This window comes from Pygocentrus nattereri, chromosome 7 (assembly GCF_015220715.1).
Source record: "Pygocentrus nattereri isolate fPygNat1 chromosome 7, fPygNat1.pri, whole genome shotgun sequence".
Classification (NCBI taxonomy): Eukaryota; Metazoa; Chordata; class Actinopteri; order Characiformes; family Serrasalmidae; genus Pygocentrus; species Pygocentrus nattereri.
The window spans coordinates 5,068,669-5,093,480 of NC_051217.1; the positions used below are offsets into that span (position 1 = coordinate 5,068,669).

Genomic DNA, 24,812 nt, shown 5'->3' on the forward strand with positions numbered 1-24,812 from the left:
CTTCTGCACACTCTCCCATTTTCTGAATTTGGCACATTGGAAATAAAAAAAAACAAATTCACCCACAACTTGGCAAATAAATAGAAACTTTGACCAGGAATGTTTAAACATTTGCATACAACTGTAAATACACTAGCTTCAATAATTACTCACAGCAGTGTTTTGTGTATGATGCATTGATGGTGGGATTCAGTCAAACATTACACAGTAAGTGAAAATAGAAACACCTACTTTATTTACTCAAACATATTGATGAAAAAATTAGAAAACATAACACCTCTGGACATAAATTATGTTCATAATCCGTTCTGACATCATCTAACCATTCAGATAGTCTTTCCATACCAGCAGTTAGTGGTAATCTCTGAGCATACAGGCTCTCAACTCAAACCACGTGATGAAGAGCAGACGTGACGGTAGGAAAGCGCGACTTAAGGCACACTCACGTGATCACAAACAGTAACACCCTGCTATTCAGATGAGAAATGCAACAGTAAGCCAGTTCACCGCTCATGCACAATTACGCACATGATAATTATTACAGTGTAGTGTTACTTCTAAAATGGACATTAGTGATGTTTTACATAATAAATGAGTCATTTATCCCCCCCCAAGCATGTTTGTATAATATTAATATTTTTTTTCCTGAATAATATTTTGCAAGTATAATTACAGCATTGCTTTAATCCCCAAGAATGATGTAATGTGGCTGCTATGAAAGTGCAAGACCAGGTAGTCTATGGCACCATGATGGAGAGATCTGTAATCTGCAGTATAATTAACATTCAAATCACTAGTAAATTTTTAACAGACACTTTCTTTCATACTAACTTGGAAGGAGTGAGACACAAAACCTAGTGTCACCAAGGCTGTGGCTGGAACATCAAAGCTCATGGAATAAAGTAAAAACAAATGATGGTGAACATACAGTCGAGAGGTAGGTGGGGTGGAATAAAGTGAATATTGCGTGTATACTAGTGAATATACATGCTGCTCCTGTTGCATCTTGGGGTGGATGTGTGTGTTAGAAGACACTGCAGTGTGTAAGACTGTAAGCATGCACTTCAAATGCCGTACCACCCTCACCTCAATGCTGAGGCAAGACATCTGCCAATAGAGCAATAGCTATACAACAGCCAATACAGTGCTGAAGAATTATACAGCAGGTGCACCTGTGCAAACAGTCTTTACATGCTAACATTTCATGTGTGACAATCCATAGTCATCATACAAGCACTTGAACGTCTCGTGTCTTTCAGTAAACAGCTGGATGCCAACATAGTCCACTGCACAGGTTAAGCAGATAGTGACTGCATCTTGATATATACTGAAGTGTTTTTGTTTTTTTTACTCGTAAATGATGTGAAACACTCCTCACGCTGGCTGGAAGTGAGAGATGAGTTGATAAGATGCAGAGAGACTGATAGAGGCCTAAGAAATGAAAGCCTCAGGAACACTGAAGAGGTTGCTTTCAGACGTGCTATAGCAGCCCACATTTTACACACTATACAATCAATATACCTTAGGCAAACTATACAGCATCTACAACTCACTCCCTCTTGCATACAAATGTTCATGCGCACACGCAGACAACTAGAGCCACAGCACCACAATTATTGCTTAACAGCAGGGCACATACCGTGCAAATTATGGATTTGGTGAGAAATCATATAACCAAGTTCATGGTTATTAGTGTAATTTGCATACTAACTGCACCAGTTAGGAAATAATGATAAGCTGGACAAAAACATTCTTTGAATGCATCTTTTATTTTCTAATACTTGGCTGTACATCTCCTTGCCTTTATAACAGTGCCAATCTTGTGAGGTAAGGATTGCAGCAGGCTCTTAAGTTCCTGTACATTTAAAACCCCTCTTCCACATACTAGGTGCTCATTTCTAGAATTTTTGTGCTCCTTTTTCCATTTCCATTTCTGCATTTGCCAGATGCTCTTATCCAGAGCGACTTACACCGAGTGATACATAAAGCGATAGAGAGGTAGGTGAACGTATCATCAGGAGTCTCGCCCAAAGACTCGTATTTCAGCATTTCAACTGCTGTTCCAAACTAAGAACTGGGATTGAGGTCTGGAGATACTGCTGGCCAGTCAGTGAACCAGTCAAATGCAGACACCCTACAGTTGCCAACCTGAAATGTGGGAATGTCAATGTTGTGTTCTACTTGAACATGAAGCATAATGTTAAAGAGAGTGGGCTACAAATGGACAGAAGCTGTCTCATGCAATCCTTACCTGACAGAATCAACCCAGTCAATAAAGCAACTGGACACTTAACCAAGTATTAGAGAAGAAATCATGCATATCCAAGAAACTTATAACAATGCATGTTGTATTCATGATTCAAGATATGAGCAGCATAGCAAGCATGTATTGTACACTGACATTATTTGGAAAATTAAATTTAAAAAAAAAAAAAAACCTGCCTGTAAAAATGATACATTTTCAGAATGATTTCAGCCAAGTTGAAAAAGACTCTGACGAGTCTTAGACATTTTTCCACATCTGTGCCTTCACGTAAATATCTGGCACTGACACAGATCTGTAAAAGGATGCTGTACACAGCCTTTGGTTCTGACCACACTCCTTGAGCCAATCACTATGATGAGAGCATGCTGTAGCTAATCAAACTCAAGCCCTCTGTGCTCACATCTCTCCATCTCACCCTATTCTGATTTTAACCTTATGACATCAAAAAAAAAAAAAAAGTCTTGGCAGTCAGAGGACAAAACCTGTTAAAACTTCCATTTAAAACAACTTCCATTACAAGTGAACACGGAAAAGGGCCAAAACGTAAAATGCTGTATTTCTCTCCCTTTTTTCTCATTTTCTGGAGCACCAAATGGCCCCAGAAGTGACCAAGGCACTGTTCAGATGAGGACTGTCGCTCTGGTTCAGCTGCTGCACTTTCTCAAGTCCCCTTCTCTGGCACAATGGAGAGTCCACCTCAAGCCCAGTCAGCAGATCAAAGCAAGCAGCTCCTCACCCCCCCCTGCAGCCTTGCTGCCCCACCACACCTCTGACCCCTGCGTGTGGAGCTGAGCAAAGCTTCCCTCCCACATGGGGAGAGTCAGTTTAGAGGGTATGGAGGAGAGGCTGGAGGAGCAGCAGGCTGGAAGAGCAGGGAGGTGGACAGTGGTCAGCCCTGCAGCTCCTCATAACATGCCTCGCACACCCGCACAGCCTTCTTAGAGGACGGCGTCAGGGCACACTTCGATGAGCACTCGGCGCAAAAGATGTTGCCACAGTGACGACAGTGGTGCTGGAGGAGATGAGACAGAGATGGTGAACAACAAGGCTTTAGACTCACTGAGTCAGGCTGTTCATAAGTTTGGGGGAAAAAAAGACGCAACATTGGGAATCTTTAAAAAAAAATACTCTAAAAAAAACTAAAAAAGGTAAAAATACCTTTCAAGGGCTGTTTGTACTCTCTTTTAGCAGGTAGCACTAGCGCTATAAAAGCTGTAAAGGTTTAAAAGTTTTCAGATAAAAAATATTAATAATAATAATAGAAAATGCTTTTAAAAATATTAATCTCGATAAGTACAACAAATCATTATTTTAACTGTGAAAACACAGAAGCAGCATGTTCATGTCCCTGTGAAATGTCCAAACAATTAATTTCAGATTCCTCATAAGGGGGCACTATTAGCAGTCCAGAAGCATTTTTTCGACATCAATGTAGAATGTACAGGTTAATATACAGGTTCCCAGCCCTAGTCCTGGAGAACCCATGCACTGTACATTTTCATGTGTTGCTTTACATTTACGGCATTTTGCTGACGCTCTTATCCAGAGCGACTTACAATTTGATCATTTTACACAGGTAGGCGAAGGTGGTGTTAGGAATCTAGCCCAAGGACTCTTATTGGTATAGTGTAGGGTGCTTACCCAGGTGGGGGATTGAACCCAAGTCTACAGTGTAGAAGGCAGCGGTGTTACCCACTACACTATTACTATAGTAGTTGCTGCTCTAACACACCCACTTCTACTCAGGAAATGATTGTTAATGAACTGATTAGTTGGTTCATGTGTGTTGGGAGTCAGTGAAATATGAAAATTTGGGTAGGTGGCACTCCAGGACCAAAGCTGGGAAAAACTGCCTTAAATGTAAGGTACATTGTGATTTTTTACTAAAGTAATTCATTCTAAAGCACTTGGTATGACAATTATTTCAGAAAGCAAACTGATATCTTAAATCTTTGCTTGCTTTACATAAGCCATTACAGCCCCAAGCTAAGCAACTTTTGGGCATGTTTGTTTGAACTCATTCCAAGAGACTGTATATGACCTAGCAACAGGTATGACTAGCCAGTGGATACATTGCCTCCAAGAACTACACAAAGAGCTTTTCACTTTGCTCTGCTCTGAGGTTTCAGCCTGGTTCCTCATTCGAACAATGGATATTTCTGCCCCCATTACCAGGTAAACCACGTTTACAGTTCAACAGAGGATGTTGATTACTTCGGTTAAAATGTCATGGAGAAAAACTCAACCTGTACTCCAAATGAAGTACAAGCATGTCCCAAACTCAGAAATCAAGAATTGCTGATTTAAGCTGAGATTTCAGCGCTGCTTGTAATGAATACTGAGGCAACAAAACAATTGTGTTTTGAAACATTTGACTGATTAAATCGTGGTCCTTTCAATGAACAATGCTGTAACACAACTAGACTGCTACAAGCACAAGAGCAGTGCTTTCACTGGAGATTAAAGTGTTTCTACATAATACTGCCTGTTCACAGCAGTAGGAAAAAAAAAAAAAAAAAAACAGAGGACTTTGAATGGGTTCTGTATAAAAGTAGGTCCCTGTGGTAGACCATTAACATAGTATTGATTTGGTGCTTTGATGCTTAGAACAAACAGCTCCATCAAATAAGAGAGCCAGTCTGTGTGCTGTGTGTGGTTGTGTGAGGAGAGAGAGAGAGAGAGAGAGAGAGAGAGAGAGAGAGAGAGAGAGAGAGAGAGAGAGAGAGAGAGAGAGAGTAAGAGAGTAAGAGAGAGAGAGAGAGAGAGAGAGAGAGAGAGAGAGAGAGAGCGAGCAACAGTGAGACAGAGAGCGACAGTGAGAGAGAGACAGAGCGAGAGAGAGAGCGAGAGCGAGAGACAGAGAGCGACAGTGAGAGAGAGACAGAGCGAGAGCGACAGTGAGAGAGAGAGAGAGAGCGACCGAGAGAGAGAGAGAGAGAGAGAGAGAGAGAAAGAGTAAGAGAGAGAGAGAGAGAGAGAGAGAAAGAGTAAGAGAGAGAGAGAGAGAGAGAGAGAAAGAGTAAGAGAGAGAGAGAGAGAGAGAGAGAGAGAGAGAGAGAGAGAGAGACAGACAGACAGAGCAACAGTGAGACAGAGAGCGACAGTGAGAGAGAGACAGAGCAAGAGCGACAGTGAGAGAGAGAGACAGAGCGAGAGCGACCGAGAGAGAGAGAGAGACAGCGAGAGTGAGAGCGTGACAGAGAGAGAGCGTGACAGAGAGAGAAAGAGTAAGAGAGAGAGAGAGAGAGAGAGAGAGAGAGAGAGAGAGAGAGAGCGCAAGCGAGCGAGAGAGCAAGCGAGAAACAGAATGAGAGGAAAGATAGCATTAAGAGAAGATGGGGGAGGTAGGACAGAAACAAATGAAGGGAGAGAGAGAACGAAAGTTACCTTCCGAATCGTTACAGAGAAGCCTTTCCCACAAGCCATGCAGTTCTGTACTTCATGGTCCTCTGCCCACTTCCGCGTGAGTGACTGTGACTGCTTTATCTGCACCATCAGACACAGCACACCATGATAACCAACCTAATTCTAGTGAGAAATGCCATCGATAATACAACAAATGCAACCTTTACAAAAGCTTATAGAAAGACCAAGCGTGTAGGACACCACATAATTATGCACAAGAATGGCCCAGTCTTTGGCTGGATGGAAAGTTTGCTGACATAGTGGTTCAATGTAGGGCAGCAGCAATTACCAAATATATTGATAATGTTAAATACATTGACATTGTTTTTTGCAAAAATAACACACTGACTGAATGACAGGCATCGGTACCGGCCAATATCAGCAGAAAATGCTGGTTCAGATTTTTTGGAGGGAAAAAAAAGAATAAATCCAATGAGTCCGATCCTGCAAGAAATCTAAAAAACACTCGCTCTGCGTGATGTGATGTTATTAGCCTTCATGCATTTCCTGATGTAGGTTATTTGAGAGTTTGAGCATGATGGCCTACTTTTAGATGCTAATCTTAAAAGTGAATTCCAATTGATTCCAAATGATTGTTCAACATTTCTGCCTAATTCAGTTGTTGAGAAATTAAGTCATTCAAAATGGAATGATTTAAATTGGTCTGTTCTAGGGAGTCAGAACTGTTCACAGCTGTGGGGATAGGAACCCGATTAAACCCTGAAGGGTTTAAATCCTCTTGAACAGTGGTCACCAACTCTGGGCCTGGAGATTTACTTTTCTGGCAGACTGTGGATGGATATAGATTCCACAGGAAGGCAGATCTCCAGGACCAAGTTTGTGACCACTGCTCTAGAAGCTACCTCACAGAAAGTTATAACACTAAATGGCCACAAATACACCGCACAGTACCTGAGACATTGTTTTATAACAGCTTTGAGATGAATCCTACAACACAATTTTTAAAGTGCATGCAGAGTGGAGAGGGACATGAATGGCAAGGCTTTTTACCAATGTCGGCATATAAAAACTCATTTCATATTAAAACTCAGAAAACGTGTAGGTTCACTGGTAATTCAGGATGGCAAATAAAATGGCTATATCTGTGCTCTAGACATCACAATCTCTGATCATAAAATAAATCAGAGCCTGCATGTTTCTCTAAAACCACTCTAAATGACTGTTTATATCTCAACAACTGAAGTATACAGAAATTGGAGGTGTAGGTGAAGTGCTTCAGCTAAAAATAACTACTTTTTTTAATAGCAAATTGATACTGGTATCAGAAAAATGGTGATAATGTAATTTCAAAATTTCTAGTTATCATCAATTCACTATACATGTAAAAAGCTCTATTATCACATGATGGATGCAGTCACTCCAACAGACTGCAATACACAATAGGTAGCATTGTAGGACATATTTTGACTATAGTGTGATAGTTAATTAACTGTTGCAGGAACTTTGAACGATGCACAGTGAGAGAAGGAACTGAAGGCATAATAGTCACATTAACTAATTAACTGAATAACAGTAGAGTAGTGATTTGTTTAGAGAAATAATTGCTATTGCACCCCTAGCATAGCAGGCCATGTACAAAACCACACTCAACATCTATCAAGTGCAGATGCTGTAAACAGTGATGTGTCTGGACCTGTAAAGACTGGTTCTCTCGGCCCAGCTCCTGCATGGCGGCTGTTGCGTCGTCCAGTTTCCTTCTCATCTCCACCACTTTAGCCTGTAGCTTCTCAATCTCACCCTCGCCTTTTACACATCTAGAGCATACAACAGAACATCATGAAAAACAGTGTGCATGTAATGTGAGCATTTAAGCATGTTCTCTACCCCAATAATTCAAAGACACAAGCAATTAAAAGATTTGCATATCAAGCGCTTCCACACCTCTCCAGAAGGGCACGCCTCTCATCTTGGTTGTTCTGCACGGTGGCCTCAAGCACAGCGATCTCTCCTCGCAGCTCGTCCGTCTGCTTCTCCAGCTCACCCACACGCCGCTGGCTGCTCTGCCACTCACGCTTGAGTGTGGCTACGTTCTCATTCAGTGCAGACACCTGCATTGAAAGCTTCGTCTCCGCCTCCTCTCTCTGCTTCTCTACCTCCTCTTTGGCCTTCACCTCCAAAGCCTAGAGGAAGAACCACAAGGTTGCTGGAATAACGGCAGAGTGTAGGGGTGGCGGACGGAGTACGTCAGCTTTATAGTGTAGTACTCTTCCCAGCTATTCCCAGCTGTAGAACTATTCCCAGCCAGTATGCAAATGAGCTTTAACAAATATTTAACATATCTTCAATATGTTTTCAAAATTACTGGCATTACACTTTAAACAAGCAAAAGCTGCATCGTATGGAGATGCCTGTGATGAGTACCAGCTGTTTATGGAGCTTGTCAGTCTCTGCTTTGTGCTGTTGCCGTGTCTGTGTGACAGATTCGCGGGTAGTTTGGTGCTCTCTCTGCTCCTTCTCCAGGGCTGCCTGGGTTGCCTCCACTTTGCCCTGTATGTCAACCTTCTGCTGGAGCAACAGCTGCTTTGCTGCCTGCAGCTCTTTCACTTCCTACACACAGATACACAAAACACAAAATGCAGTGGTTGCTCTTTAAAAAAATCCAGTTCTCACAGCATCCTTACATAAGACCCATAAAGCATCTGAGTCACCAGTATGTAAACATACTGTAAAACAACAGATATCACTAATGATTATATTGGTAATTAAATTGGTGATTATTTTGATGATTAATCAAGATTTTCTTTTTTACATTTCAGAATCTAATATACTGGATTACAACAGGGAACATGCCAATTAAAAGCTAACTTTATTTTACGGGTGTCACTTCTTTAACATGAAAACAAAACTACGAGACACAGATGTGACCCAGAGTAACTGAAAAGAGTAATTGAAATTGAAATAGGCATCATAATTATGATAGCAAAAATACATTATAAAAATAAAAGTTCTTGGAACTAAAGAGCAGAGATATGAACCAAGATTTAACATAATTTTCTAATGGTAAATATGACAGCCTCCTTAGCTATAAACCAGCTACAAATTTGCGAGCCTTCCCATTTCTTTAAATGACTAAAGGAAGAAACATTAAGAAATAACCAACATTCACACAAACATCAGAATACAAACTCTATTGTTTGGCTATAATTTTCAACCCTGAAAGACACACTGGGGAATCTGAACTGGGGAGTGATTGAGTGGAGCTGAGGGACTAGTTGCACATAAGCTCTGAAAATGTCTACACATCTATACAAATGGTTATCAAACACAGATAATTTGTTAAATGTTATGTTCGCCTACCAAAGTTATTTCACTTGGGTTGGAACAGGAGTTTGGCTGCAGGATAATTTAGTAAACCAGCTAAATTATCTATTAAGACGTACACAATTTTACAACGTCCATGCCACTGCTGCTGCCTAGGTAAGCTCAATGTTCAGACTGCTGAAGACGGCTTTATAATCACTATTTGCAAACTTATCACTAAGCCAATTCATTAAGAACACAGAGCGTTTTAAATCAATAGCTTTTTAAATTAAGTAGTAAATTAGAATCAAGTAATCATGACAGACCAACGTACACTAAATAGTTTGAGTTCTGAGACTTCATTACCCTTATATGGCTATTTCATGCTGATGTATCATGTATAGTAAGTTACCTTAGACAGAGAAAGAACTCCAAGTTCAGATCAGTTGCTCACCTTCTCATTCTTTTCTGCCAGAGCTTTGAGTTCAGCACTGAGCTTGCTGCGGTCCTTCTCTAGTGCAGCGTGAGCCGCCCGCAGCTGTTCTACCTGAGATTGCGCCTTCTTCAACTCCTCTTGAGTCAACTCCTGCATAAAACACAAATTCACCACAGGTCATTGATGATGACGCCTCAAAAACCAGAAATGTGACTACTGAAGTAGCTATAGTGAGGTTTCTAGTAGGTTTTGGTGCTCAACATGGTCAAGGACTGCTTATTTTGACAGGAAAGGGCCATTTTACTCACATTGCTAAATTTCCTTCGGGATCAATAAAGTATCTCTCTCTCTCTCTCTCTCTCTCTCTCTCTATGCAAAGTAACCAATCATAGACCATTGGTGCTACAACAAAAACCTGCATGAAGCCTATCTACAAACAACTGAGGACATCATGTTTATATGCTACTAAGGGCTGCAAAACATTTTCAAATAATTCTTAGACAGGATGTTGTGAAAACCACTCCTAAATAGAGCTGGCTAGTACCTTTTGTTTTTGTAGTTCTTTGAGTGCTTCCTCCTGCTGCTTAAGGTTCTCATCCCTCTTGCTCAGGTCCTTCTCCAGTGCAGCAAAGCCTGCCTTCAGTTCCTGGATTTGGGCCTCACGGTTGTTCAACTGGTTGGTGCTGGCTACCAGCTCTTCCTGAGCCAAAGCCAACTTATCATCACACACCTATGCAACAAAACAAGCTGTGTGATCATCTGGACGCTGAAAAAAATTTTCATGTTACTGCCAATGTCCTTGAGTTTCTGAGCTGCTCAACCACAGCCTAATGGCTTACTAATGTTCTTTACTAATTCTTGGTCATTAACATTAAAAGAAAAGAAAGCATTAGATGTAAATATTATTAAACACTATTGGCCATAATTTCACAACCACTATTTTATAAGGTTATTCCTAAAAAAAAAAAAAAAAAAAAAAAAAAAAAAAAAAAAAAAAAACAAATATATATATATATATATATATATATATATATATATACACACACACACACACACACACACACACACACACACACACACACACATACACACATACACACATACACACATACACACACACATTTACATTTATGGCATTTAGCAGACGCTCTTATCCAGAGCGACTTACAAAAGTGCTTGTCATTACTTCAGAATATCTCATGTTAATAAAACACACACACACACACACACACACACATACATACATACATACACACACACACAGCTGTAAAATTTCTTAGAAATTTCAAACACACCTTCAGGTCCTGACGGAGGGCAGACACCTCAGATTCCTTGCCATAGTAGTCAGACTGTAGCTTGGCCAGGCTCTCCTTGGTGTTGTCACAGATCTTCTGTAGCTCTGTGCTGAGACTTTTCTCTGAGCTCAGCTCTTTAGACAGTCCTGCCATTTGCTCCTTCAGCTTAGTCAACTCTTCCACCTGAAGCACATACACACCCTGGATTTACATGATGAAAAATGACATGCAGTACACGCTTCCCACTCAAAGGTCCATTCTGCAAGCCTATGTGACCCCATAATACAAATGAGGTAGACTCAGCTGCTCCAGGACAGAGTCTGTCTAATTTGTAAGGACAGATAAACTCATGTTTCAGAATGCTTTGAATTCAGCTGTGCTTTTCATTAAAGGCATGTGCACAAATCTAGTGCTCAGACATTTTTGCTACAGCTGGAAAAGTTCCTGAAAAACTGTAATTCTCCATAGCCATATCAAGCACATACCTTTTGAGTTTGGGCAGTCTGCAGCTCTGCCACTTGAGTCTGCAGTTTCTTAGCTTCCTTGTTGAAGGATTCCTGGGCTGTCTTGAGCTGTGCCTGCAGCTGTTGTACCTCCTTCTCCCTTTCTTTCAGCACATCCTGAGTCTGTTTCAACTGGGCATTCGCTGCTGCCACCTGAGCCTGAAGCCCCTTCTCTACCTAAACCCAATACCATTCTAATAAATAAACCATTTCAAATTTGGCTTCATTTGCCAAGAAACAGTTAGCCACACACTTATTTGTAAGAGTAAAAATAGATCTTCTTTGCAGTTCTCACCTCCGCCATTTTCTCCAGTTGAGATTTAGCTGTGCTCAGATCTTTAGCAGTAGCTTCTGCACTCTTCTGAAGCTCCTGCTGTGCCACCTTGTGAGCTTTCTCCTGAAAGAGAGAAAAGAAGAAGCAGTTTGTATGTTAATACTTTTATAAAGCCCATATATATTCTATTATTTGATTACATTCAATGCATATTATTATAATAATGTACCACATCCCATAATGTATCCCACCAATTCACTATACAAAATCATTCAGCATGTAACAAAATGAGCCTGACCAATATATTAGTTGCTGTATTATATCAGTTAATATCAACTTACAATTTTATTGAGTTTTTGGTTGATTTTCTTGGAAATATTAACAATATTGCACCGTGAATTGCACTTTTTTGAGTAATAAATAACATTACAGGATTCAAACTCACAAGCTCATAAAGACAGGGTGAAACCTTAGACAGCTGTGCCACTGGGAAATTTAGTTAGTCACTTTCTGTTTAAGCACAGGTACAAGCTGAATTGGTGAATGTGAACGCACAATTATGTAATACTAAGAAAAATATGCAAAAGGTGTTCAATTCCAACTTTTAACAACACGCAACAAAATATTCATACATATAAATGCACCAGTCAAGTGAATTCTGTATTAAGATTAAGTAATTAAAAATCATTGTGCTGTTCATGGGATAATCCTTGGCTGTGAATTTGTTTGGCAACTGTAACCTTCTCTTAGCAAACTACACTGCATAGCTGATCAATTGCTTACTGTGATTACTACTAATAATACATGCTGGTGTATTTTTAATACTGCTGTGTCACCATCTTATTAAAGAAATAAGCCACTGCTACACCAAACAACACCCCTTCGTTTTAACAAATGGCCATGAGTGAATTAACGCTTCAACTTTAAAACACAAAAGAGCTACAGAAAAAGTCGATTTTCCCCTCTTGGCAAATGAAGTTTCCTAGCACCCACCTTCTCCTCCAGGGCTGCAATGCTGGTTTTCTTCTCCTTTTCCAGCCGGGTCTGGTTCTCTTTAAAGGCTGCAGAGGCCTTACTCAGAGCATCTTTTACCGAAACAAGCTCTTTAGCCTGCATGTCTCTCTCCTGATGGGCCTTTTGGAGCTCCACATTCTGCCCCTGGAGCTTCTTCTCTAACTCAGCCTGTCTTGCCTGCCCCTCCTTGGTGAGCTTGTCTAGGCTGGTCTGGAGGCCAATCTTCTCTTTTTCCAGCTTTTCTAGGTGCTTTCGTGTGTCTGCCAAAGCTGAGCTCTTCTTCTGCACTGCCTCCTGCAGTGCTGCGGCCCTGAGGGAAGAAGAGATGCCATTAAACAGCTCAAAAGATTCAAATGCACTGTCTAGAAGTTTCTAGAACTTAAATTATTTTCAATAACTAAAGTAGTCTCTTGCCCATCGTACAGCAGAATCAATATTTGAAGGCAGGGCTGTGTAACAAGTGTGCATGATATGGACAAAAAACATTTTGTTTGCAATTAAGAATAAATTCCATGCAAAAGTCAACATTTCAACTACAATATATGGGTAGCGTGTAAAAGGTCAGACCTACCCCTGTTTTTCAGTATCCAGCAGGCGGCTGAGCTCTTTGTTTTTTTGCTCCAGCTCACTGATGTGCTGCTGCTGTCTCTGCTGCTCCTTCTGCGCCTGCTCCTTCCCTGAGCGCAGCTCTGTCAACTCAGCCTCTGCTTTCTGCCACACATACATACCCATTTAGACTAACAAACAGAGCATGTTCTTATGAACATGTGTGCTTAAAATGTAAAATGCAAAGCAATGCCATGAGGCAGACGATAGAGGACAAACAGTAATGTGTGAACTCTCGGTCCTAATGGACCAAGGGGAGCTTGCAGCCTGGTGGATGTTAAGTGACTCAGCAAAAAAGTCAGGCATGGCTTGTGAGGCAAGTGCTGCTGACCTTGGCTTGGCTCTCCAGGGTGTCAATCCTCTGCTCTGCAGCCAGCAACCTGTCCTTGCTCTCCTTCAGACTGGCCTCTAGCTGAGAGCACTGCTCCTGCTTCTCCTGCAGTCTATGGCCCTGCTCCTCCAGCTGCGCCTGGACCTTACTTACTTCCTACACATAAACAGAGAGAAATTAACCCCTTTCACAGTAACCATAAAATGCAGGTCATTGTTACACGCATTTTTGTTTTTAAAGAGTATTTTTTATTGTAATTTTTTTTTATTTGAATAAAGTTGCAACTGTGCTGGCCGTTTAATTGTGGCACAACTGTCTTTGTGGAAAGGAATGAATTGTTTCCACAGTCCCAACCCCTCCACAGTCATCCCTCACTGCTCACTAGCAGCTCAAAGCAGACTAACATTTTACAGACAGACAGCCAATGGCATCCTAACCTAATAACATCTCATCTGTGTTAGTATGGGAGACAAATCCAGCCAAAAAGGAAATGAAAATTCAATGAAAATGAATATACATTTACATTTCCTTTTTGGCTGGATTTGCCTCCCATATTTGCAACTATTCAATTATCTATCAACTATTGATTATTCAATAGATGCATACTGTTGGACTGTCTATGAGCCCTTGAGTTAGAGAATATAGTAAGCATACAGTTCAGCAATTTCTCTTTTTTCAGATTTGATCCCCGAAATGTGTAAGTATAAGTGAATATAAAGAATAATTTAAATCTATAATTGTTTATGTACCTGCTGCTTATCCTGCAGTGCATTCTGGGCAGTTTCTAGATGGTTCTCGAGATCAGCTCTCTGGGCAATCTTTGCAGCTTCAGCAGACAGTAGCATTTCTGTCTTTGCTTTCAGCTGAGACAAAAATATGCATCACGTAACATACATTGCTCGACAAGAAAATTACAGTATTGTGCATTTTTGATTGCATCAGAACAAGCCACCTAATCTGACCAGCCTTTCAGCTTTGATTTTTTAATCTCTTTATAAAGCGTTCTATAAGGCATAGGAAGTACCTGGGTGTCGAGCTGAGCCACTCTCTCCTTGCTCTGGGTGAGCTGAGCAGTCAAATCGGTCACAGTGCTCTCTAAGCCCTGGCAGCGGTCCTGTGCTGAGCGCAGCTGGCTCTTCTGCTCCTGCAACTGCTCATGGAGATTCTCTTGGGCCTGTTTATGGCTCTCTGACTGGTTTTTCAGCTTGTCTGTCAACTGAGTTATCTGCGGATGGACAGAGAGTGGTATGCGAGTTGACATTTTACTCTGTGTGGAGAGACACAGAGTAAGACACACAGCAAGACAGACATTTCCAATTAAAAAGACTGTACCTGAGGTCTATATCTGTATTCCACATATAACAAACTAAATTTCCTAGGTTTCCTGCACCTGTTCCTGTAGCATGTGGTTCTTCTCCTGTAACTGGTTGAGTAAGGCAGCCTCTCCCTCTCCTGCTTGAATCTTGGCACACAGATCCTCTCTTTCAGCCTCCAGCTGGCTCAGGCTGGCCTTGCTCTTCTGCAGCAGTGCCTCCAGGTTCTGGATCTTCTGGTCTTTGTCTCCAATTTGACGCAGCACCTGCTCCAAGTCATTCTACCACACAGAAGACACTTGAACTGAGAAAATGTTTGGAGAAAGGCTGCACGATACTTAAGATTAATAAGACATCTTGTTAGAAATGGTCCAGGTGTAAAGCCTAGTACAGTCCTAGGTGTAAGATCCAGATCTTAATATTAGGATAAACACCATTTTATAGCTGACATTTTAATAATATCCTATGTAATTGAAAATTATCTCAACTAGGGATGAATCAGAACTTTCAGCCACACTTTCATTCTTAACCTTCTGGTGATACTGAAAGGTTAATCAACAACATCAGGGTAAGGAGTCAGGTTTAGGAGTAGATGTAGGTTTTGTGTTGAAATTACGGTTAAGTATAGGGTTAGATTTAGTAAAGTGTTACCCAATCATTTAATCGCTGCCTTTGCACACACCATTACACACACACATTTGATGAATCTGCTCCAGTGTATAGTTCTTACAAAGGTTTGGAAAAAGTTCAGTCACCTGTGCTTCTCGCAGCTTGCCATTGGTGCTCTGCTGGAGAGCTTGCAGCTCTTGGTACTGCTGTTTGGATTTGTCTAGCTGGTGCTGTAGGTCTGTAGATTTGGTGGCGTCCTCCTTCAGCTGCAGCACAACACGTAGGAGTAAATACAGCTGACCAATAATTAAACCTAAGCCACAATAGCGTTATGTTGACTAGCATGTGTTTATGTTCCACTCAGAAGAATCACAGAAAGTCAATGACAGTAATGTGGCGTATACTCAAGATAGTTCTCCTTCCTCAAACGCCATTAACTCACTCTCAATCAATACAAAATACTGTTTAAATTTGTTACGTTTCACTCAGCTATATTTGAATTTATTAAGAAATGCCAATTAGGAATTTAGATGCATGGTCATCACACTATTCTTGAGCTGGTGAATGCAGAGTGTATAAATGCAAAAGTACCTAATAAAAATTTTCCTTTTTTAAGAAAAATAAATACAACAAAAGGTTCATGACATGACTTCAAAAGTTTAAGAATCCCTGAGACAACATACAGCACAATGGATTTGTGTGATGCATAATTTCTGTCAGTCTCACTCCAAGCTGACCTGCTCTTCCAAGCGGGAGAGTTTGAGCTGCAGATCAGCAACTTGCTGCTCGCGGTCTTTGAGTTTCTCTCCGGACAGCTGCCTCTGCTCCTTTAGCCGGCCCTGCACCTCTCCTAGCTGCCGCTCAGCCTCCAGCAGCTTCGCATGCAGCTACAAAGCACAGGACCAAGCATTAAGTTGCGATATAATCTACACAGTCACAAAAATTAAGTGCCTCCATGTCTGCATTTGTGGCTTACCTGACTAATCTCACTCTGCTGCTGCAAACCCTGGCTTTCTCTCTCTTCTCTCTGCTGCTGCAGCTGCTTGCGCTCGGCCTTTAGCTCCTGGTAGCTCTTCTCTAGCTCAGTGAGCTCCCGCCTGAGGCGAGCTGCCTCCTCCCCACGTTCAGCTAACTCAGACTGAGTCCGGCCAAGTGAATTCTCCCCTGCGGATACTCGTGCTTGGACCTCCTGCAGCTCCAGCTCCCTCTGGTGCAAGTTTGCTTGAAGATTCTTCTTGGAGGCCTGCTCCTGCCCCAGGCGTTCATCCAGCTCCTGGTTCTCCTTCTCTTTGCGGGTCAGCTTCTCTGACAGCAGCTGAAAAAGGCAGGGGATTGTCAGAATTGAAGGTAGCCTACCAAGCAATGGTATAGCATCTATAATGCTTGGTGAACAAATGAACTAGAATAGAAGTTAGAAAAATGTGTCATTATCCTCGCTGTTACATTATGCAACAGGTAGTTCCGATGGCACAATCTGATTGGTTGAGAAGTGCTTTTTTCACAACTAACAACACATTTAATAAATTTCTACTTTACCAATGCAAACACAGAAATGACATGAGACTTTCTCTCTTCGTCTTCTCAATAAAACAAATGTACAAAAATGATTCAACCTAAATTTCCTTACTCCTGAGAAGAGAACAAACTACCAAATATATTTTTAAAAATGTTCTTCAGTAAATTTCTGAACATAATGGTTCAGAAACACAGATCACTAACATTCGTCATTAAGCAGCCTAAAATGTGCACAATGTTGGCGCCTGAGTTTTAATTCTCATGAATTTAGCTAAAAGAATGCAAAATCATATTATATCTAAAGAAAGTGGCTTCCCTGTGTGATGGTTTTCATGGCAACAACACTCCCTCTCGTCTTTTACTCTTTAAACAAAACATTTAACACACAAAACTAACAAAGCAGCATTATTATTTTTTAACACAATTTGAAAATGCTAAATATCCTTTACATTTCATGACAAAGGGATCAATATAGGCCAACTTGAACATACACGGACATTAAAAATACTTTTTCTTCTCTTAAGTTAGTATTTCTAAAATATACATTTTAATAACGACAGCATATATATTGTGCATACTTTTTTATTTTGAAAGCTACTGTTGATAAGTACTGTCCATGAAAGGCAATTGAGCTCTAAATAATAATCTAATTCAAGATAAACAAACTATCTATATGTGATTTTAAAAGCTGATAAAAAAAGAGGCCTAAGCCATGTTTGGAAGCATGAATGAATCGATATGCCTGAACTACAGGCTGATGTTAGAGATCATTCATATACATACCTGCTGATGCCGATCTGCAAAAATTTATAAATTGTAGAAACTGGAACTAAATCTACCTAATATTAGCATAACAGAGAGATATAACATCTATTTCTATAGAATTATGAATGCATTAAAACGCATAAAAAGAGCCAACTAAATATTCAGCTCTTCAAAAGCACAAACACTGATCTGAATTATTGCTCTGGCCTAAACATCTGTCTGATGTCGATACAGATATGATTCTGATATCACTGTACATTCATATTTAGGACAGTTAAAATCAAACGCCAGGTCTTATCTTTAAAAAAAAAAAAAAAACTGAACCACAGATCTCCATAGCCTCTTCAGCAAATGATCATGCTTAAACCTATAAATCTGCTTAGGTGAAACACAGAAATAAAATCAAGCCAAAAGATCGCAATCTCCTCTCCGGATGCCGTTACGGAGACTCCTGGGCTTCCAGGAATGGAGTGACATTTAAGACCGAGCAGTTTGATGATGCCTGAACTGGGCACAAGGAAAGCCAGCTGGAGGGTGTGCTGACCTCCGCTCTGAGACTGCAATAAAGCCAGAGCTGATAACGACATGGCTGTGCTAATAGGGCGTGGTGACAGGGCCGTTCCCCCATCACTGACCGAGTTTTTTTCCACATGCTGTTTACGCAGGAGACAGCTGGGATCGTGTTTACAAGCTTTCTTTTTCCTTTCATCTTTTCTTTGTCCTGTTAGGCGGTCATATCTTTTGTTCATCTGCTGCAATTTCTCATCATACAGGACTACTCCTTTCACGCATGTTCTCCATTACCCTTATTGTACAAGTTCCACCCTCAGAGCCTTTTGTCTTTTATCCAATAATAATGGTACAGGTGACTCATCAGGCACATTTAGATTGCGGTGTGGGTTTCAGAGAAGAGCTTTAGGGGCTCTTCTGAAGTTATTTAAAACATGCTTTCAAAATGCACACACTGGAATGAGGAACAATGCCCAGTTTGGACATAAACCACAATGGCTTCATGGATATGAAATCTGGCACTGTTAATGAACACTTACTCTATTTTCAGAACGACCATTCAATTAGAATTCGCACTAATTTGTCTCATCATATGTCTCTATGGCTTTAATGCATTTCTTTATCTATGCACTATGGCTCAAAAGCATGGAATTACTTGTACTTTTTTTGTCATTTTATATGCAGTAATAACATAATGCAGAATTTATATATTTCAAGCCAGACGCAAAACTATCAATATGTTAAGTATTTTGTGCACACGATGTTAAATAATAATAATAATAATAAATAGTAATCTTTTCATAATGTTTCTCAAGTTAACTGCCTTGAGATTTGATCACTATTTTTGTAATAATAGTCATTACTATTATATGACCTCTTAATTGTTTATGTTATCCAGCTTTCCCAGTCATTTTAGAATAATCCCCAATCCTCATTTGCATTCATCCTAAAACATCACATTTCTTTTAAAGATTTCTAGCTTCAGGCTAATACTTCAGCCTCTTAGAATAATTTTAACATTTCTATGCAACCAAACTAGCTTTGTAGTAAGGACAGTAGCAGGAATAGCTACAGCAGGCAGAAAAAAACCTGCTGTTTGGCACATGTACAAATTTGACAAAAGGACATGGGCTGCACCGATTTCAGCACAATGTACAAGACATGGGTTAATCTTGTCCCTTTTTCCACTTGTGAGTTCTTGCTTAGAGACTGGTTTTCACTGCTTTGGCACTAGTGCATATATATTTACAGTTGCCACAGTCTTCCCTCTACCCATTAAGGCTTAAAGTCCTAATTCATTAAAAAAAAAAAAACTCTGAATTGTATAATACGTGTTTCCCCTTTGATCCAAGTCTGAGTGTTTTGTTGATGATGTTCCCACTTCAGATCCTGGCACATCCAGCCTCAATCACCTACTTCAGAGTAGCAGTCTGCAATTTCCTAGAGGCCCTCAGTCTCTAAAAATCAGCATTCTAGTCCTCCTTGACAACATGCAGAAAGAAAGCAGGCCTTCAGAACCTTTACCTGAACCCATATATCACCCTAAAGGACACCCCCTGCTGGTTTAATTATAGACACTCGTGAAGCAAATGCGTCAGAACACACTGATGGCCAATTGAAAATGCAACATGCTGACAAGGTTGTGTGGTCACTGGCCATGCCAGACCAGCAGCAAAAAGGGGCATCCAGTTAAAAATGTCACGGTGTTTCCTGAAAGGGAGCAGACAGTACATGCAAACGACAGTACATGCAAACAACAGTACAGTGCATTTAAATTTGGACACTGCTTCAAAGGACAGGGTGGTCATGAGCTGCAAGCTCTCAATCACAGCTGGTTATAATGCATATTGAGTTTATGGAGTCATAAAGCAGGTCATTAAAAATATAGCACTGGATAGTTACTGTACTGTCACCTGTCCTAGGCCCTCCATGATTAATATCACTAAAAATACCTCCTCACGTTTTGTTTAATTATTTCTTATTCATTGCTCATTGAAACAAGTGGAGAAATTCTGTCAAAAGTGTATATTCTAAAGCTAAGTGCTGGAGCTACAGGGCGAACTTTGCTAACAAACATAAATACAAAGAAAATAATTACCCAATTTTTCTGTAAATACATCCCCAAACACAATGTCACTAAACATCTTCTAACCCACTCAAACCATATCAAGATCTTCAGCCAAGTCACACAGCTTTGTCAATGTGGTTTAAGACACAGATTGACTTACTGTGAACTATAAAGACAGCCTGACCATGTAGCTGAACACAGCCTAGATGAAGACCTGGATGCAGTTTTGAGTGAGTTGAGAGACGTTTAGGGATGTGTTTATGGAAAAGATTTGGGTGACTATTGACTTCTAGGGTATGTTAGTAACATCAGCCTCATAGCATCTCAAATAACCTAAAAAATCTAGACACCAAACATGTCTTGCCTGATTGATTACATTTGGAAAATTACAAGTGGAAAACTGCATACATTCGATTTTTCACCAAACTATTTCTTTAGAGGATAAATTTGACGTGATGGATCTGCACCTGTACTCTGTACCATTTACATTTGGTCACTTCACGCATCTTAAGTATCAGGATTATATATGGATAAGGCCAGGCCACATATAAATGCAAGTATAAATGCATCCAAGACGCATTTAAAACAGATACAAACCTGATCACTCAGACCACATTTGACCTACATGTTATAGCAGTATAAACACATCTGTCTCTCCAAGGCACAAATCAACAACCAAAACCCCACCTAGAAAAAACTAAACTCATGCAATACGTCAACGGGAATGTGATCTATGTCTGTGAGGAAGATAATCAAAGAGGACACTTATGACTAGGGACTCGATGAAACAAAAGGCTTAATTTCGTTTTTGCATAATCCATCCCACATAACAACTGATTTCCTGGAGACACATTTGACTACCAAGTGTAAATGCATGTGACTAAAATCTTATCAGGAATCCAGACACTTGTCACATGAAGTGACCAGGCGTAAATCTATGGGTCTATGTGTGTTTTACAGTACCTGGCTCTGTTGCTGGAGGTTGTTCAGGTTGCTCTGTAGTTGGTGGATTTGCTGTGTGTACACAGCAGCTTCTTGGGGACCTTTCTCCAGTTCAGCCTTCAACTGGGTGATTGTTGTCTACAGGGAAAGACCCAAAATGTCAGAACACTCACAGTTCAGGAAAACTGCCCATGGCTAGCAAGCATGCAGACTCCCATACAAAGCTGCCAGACATGCAGGAAAAAATAATTGACAGTGAAGAAGGTTTTGATTTTTGAGCTTCATGAGGTCAAGACAGTTTGTATTCTTAATATAAAAATGCAGTAGTATCAACTGAGGTGAAAGTAAACAGCATTACCTCCAGTTTACGAATCTTCAATAGAGAGCAAAACAGGTAGGGTGGAAGTGAGAGGAAAGACATAGAGAGGGAGGGAGAGGGACAAACAAACACAGCACGCAGGTGATTAAGTGATTAAGACAATACACAGCCCAACGGTGTTTCCTTCAGAGAATGGGCAAGCAGTTAAAAGCTTTCTCAAATACTTGCATACGCATGTGGAGCTCATGTAGTCACTTAAAACAACAGAATCAGAATAATGCTACTAGAGGAACATTACAAGTGTTTAAAGGGCAATTGGATTTTTAAAATTTCCTTTCAAAGGAAAAAAATTGAGAGTGGTTTGATGTGAGATGCTTCATTTTAGAGACATTTGCTGAGTCAGAATTGTTTGCCATTTGGTGATAGAAACCAGAGTGTGAAGACTATAAAAGCAACCACACAGAAAGCTATTATATTAACATGGTTATGAATAGGCTGCTTGATGGCTGAGACATCGTTTAATGATAGTTTCGAGAAGGTCTTGGGATAAAATGTATTTTTAAAATCTACTAATGGTAGAGAGGTACATGCAGGCAAAGCAAAACATTCCTCAAAACTTCCCCAAAGACTTCAAGAGTTCAGACCATTATTACACCATCAATATTACATATGAAAACTAAGAAGCTATTTGTAGGTTCACTGGTTATTTTGGATGTTAAATAGAATGGCTATATTGTTTACATCTGTTTACATCTCAACAACTGAGTTATGTAGATATTTTGAAAAAAATCTGAGGAATTCTGCCTTAAAATGTTGCCTATGCTCAGCACAATACAAACAATTCCACACATAGCCAGTAGAGGGCAGACAGTGCATTGAAGAGGCTTAAAGGGTCACCTGCAATCAAGGTTAAGAAGAGGAATGAAAAGCATGTCTGTGTGCAGAGAAGGGATCTATCAGTTGGCTTTGGAAGTTTTTACATAATCAGAATTGAGGTCAGGTGGTGCAAAGTGTTTTGCAAGAGGTGATTACAAGCTGGTTTACAGGAATCACTATGGTGGAAGAGCTGCAAGTAGTCAGTTAATGGTTAACCTCAGGAATCAGGATTAGAGGACAGTGAATATAGCTGGCACTGACCTACAAATCCTCACTAACAAAAAAATAAAGTTACTCAGAACCCTAACCCTAACCCTAACTCCAACAAAAGGGGTGAAAAAAGTACAACATATTTAAAAGGTGAATCATCTTAAATTGAATTAAAACAGTTATCACTAATGATCACTACCAATATTATTCGCTTGTTTGTTTGACTTTTTTTTCTTTTTCTTTTTTATTTAGTCTTACTGGAGAAACCAATAAGTGATAAGTGAATGCTACACATTCAAAATCTTCTTAGGATGCCTGAGGTTTTGAAAATATTTCAAATTTGGGGGAATAGCAGGAAAAGCTACATGTAGTGATCTTTGAAGCACACTGCCTACAATCAAGCTATGCATGATGTACTCCTCCCACAAGTGTCTGGTGTTTGTTATCTTTGTATATGGGACTTACCTCTGAGGTAGTGAAGTTAGCCTGCAGCTGTTCGTACTTGTTCTTGAGCCGCTCTGACTCCTCCTCTCTCTCACGTGTCATTTTGTCCATCAGCGTCTGCACCTGCACCAGTTCCCTCTTCAACACCTCCACATCCTCCACTCCAGGCCTCTGAAGCTACAGTGGAGGACAACAATCAGTCCATCAGCCCACTGACTCCCTGAATAGCCTCAATACAAACAACTGCCATTTTTAAAATAAAATAAACTCATAAAACCAGCCTGCGGGTCACATAATGCCCATCACATACAGTGCTTTGCAACAGTATTCAATCCCCTGAAGACTCAACAGATTTGACTGAATTACATTTGATACACATTGTTCCAGGATCTTAAAGTACACATTTAATTCAAAATTCATTATTTTTATCATCTTAATAGGTCTTAAAAGAAATAAAACCAAAAAAATTACGCACAAGTATTAAAACCCTTCAGACTTATACTTAGTAGAACCGCCCTTTGCTGCAGTATCAGTTTTAGGCTGCTGGGATAAGTTTCTACCAGCTCTGCCTACTGTGTGGGAGAGATTTTTGCTTGTTCTTCCTGGCAGATTTGCTCCAGTTTACTCAGGTTTGCTGGATGACATTTGTGAACTGCAATTTTCCAATAGCGCCACAGATTCTCTGTTGGATTGAGGTCCTGACTTGTCCATTGCAGAACATTCACATTAGGTCAGGCACAATACATACTGTTTTGAGTCCCTTGTGTATGTCTATCACTTTGTGTGATCTGTGAACATTCTTAAGTCTTCATTTTCATAGTATCAAGCGTACTTGGATTCAGGGGGTCTTTTATCCAGAAAATATTAACTATAGTAATGATTCTCAAATAGAGATCATGTGTAAGCCAGCTGTGTCCTTGTTAGGACAATACTTGAACAAAAAGCATTTCTCAGTTAGTCATTTGTGTTACATTTTCTACCATAAAACCAATTTAATTTGAAATGAATTCATTTTAAAATTAATTTAAAATATGGCACCGCACAAAATATCCAAAGGTCATTTGAAATCCAGACAAATCTAATGACATTTAAGTGGTCTGAATACTTCTTATAGCACTGTATTTACAATGTAATATTCAAACTGGCTTGCAAATGATCATCTGTGGTTAAATATTTACATTTGACAGTTTGACACGCTTCACCCACCAGACACTGTAGTCATGTCTCAAAGTATACAGCTGAGAAAGGCTACATCTCTCTGCATTTACCTCACTGAATGTGGTTTCATTTTGTCAGAACATTCAAATGTAGCTGAGAAATGTGTACTTCTTTTCGGAGAAATAAAAGGACTTAATTTGAGTATCCTAAGATAACTTTGGTCACAACTTTTCAGGCACAATGCAAAAAAAAAAAAAAAAGTGGGGGAAAAAAAAAATTTAAATGCTGGAACGTCTGAATATGAACCTGGATTAAGAAGATTCATCTTGGTAAGATACGCCGCGTCCCAAACCACATACTAGCTCACTAAATAGTGTGTAAAATTAGTGCATATACCATTAGAGGTGCACTCATTAGTGTAGTGTGTGAAGCACAGAAGTGTGCAGTTTAGGACGTGGCGATAGCTGTGCTAGTGAGCTAGTTGGCTGCCGGTGTGGTCAAATTCATCGAACACAGGACATCCAAACAGTTTACTTTTCTCCGCAAACGTTTAGCAGGTAGTTCTCTGTGAACACACAGTGTAGATGAACGAAGGGTTACCACTGAAATTACACAAAATCGCTCACATTTAACTGTTTATAGCGAAGTTCCACTTTTGCATGCGCTCAGTCAAAGCGCGTCTCCTCCACAGC

General features: G+C 40.2%; 1 protein-coding gene across 2 annotated transcripts in view; it reads right to left on the minus strand.

Moving 5' to 3' along the window:
• Positions 1–212: 212 nt before the first annotated feature.
• Positions 213–24,812, minus strand: part of eea1 (early endosome antigen 1) — a 33,501-nt gene continuing 8,901 nt past the window's right edge. The window contains exons 9-30 of one of the 2 annotated variants that reach the window (XM_017690518.2): positions 22,984–23,139; positions 21,472–21,486; positions 21,135–21,251; positions 16,290–16,628; positions 16,051–16,200; positions 15,460–15,579; positions 14,782–14,985; positions 14,416–14,616; positions 14,141–14,254; positions 13,392–13,547; positions 13,026–13,165; positions 12,434–12,764; positions 11,462–11,563; positions 11,149–11,343; positions 10,664–10,846; positions 9,913–10,098; positions 9,387–9,518; positions 8,054–8,239; positions 7,574–7,812; positions 7,326–7,446; positions 5,654–5,752; positions 213–3,278 (exon numbers count right to left, since the gene is read on the minus strand). In XM_017690518.2, coding sequence (XP_017546007.2) covers positions 3,156–3,278; positions 5,654–5,752; positions 7,326–7,446; positions 7,574–7,812; positions 8,054–8,239; positions 9,387–9,518; positions 9,913–10,098; positions 10,664–10,846; positions 11,149–11,343; positions 11,462–11,563; positions 12,434–12,764; positions 13,026–13,165; positions 13,392–13,547; positions 14,141–14,254; positions 14,416–14,616; positions 14,782–14,985; positions 15,460–15,579; positions 16,051–16,200; positions 16,290–16,628; positions 21,135–21,251; positions 21,472–21,486; positions 22,984–23,139 — 3,609 coding nt within the window. In that variant the 3' untranslated portion in view covers positions 213–3,155. The remainder of the gene's footprint in view (positions 3,279–5,653; positions 5,753–7,325; positions 7,447–7,573; positions 7,813–8,053; positions 8,240–9,386; positions 9,519–9,912; positions 10,099–10,663; positions 10,847–11,148; positions 11,344–11,461; positions 11,564–12,433; positions 12,765–13,025; positions 13,166–13,391; positions 13,548–14,140; positions 14,255–14,415; positions 14,617–14,781; positions 14,986–15,459; positions 15,580–16,050; positions 16,201–16,289; positions 16,629–21,134; positions 21,252–21,471; positions 21,487–22,983; positions 23,140–24,812) is intronic. The other variant, XM_017690530.2, reaches the window with a different exon arrangement.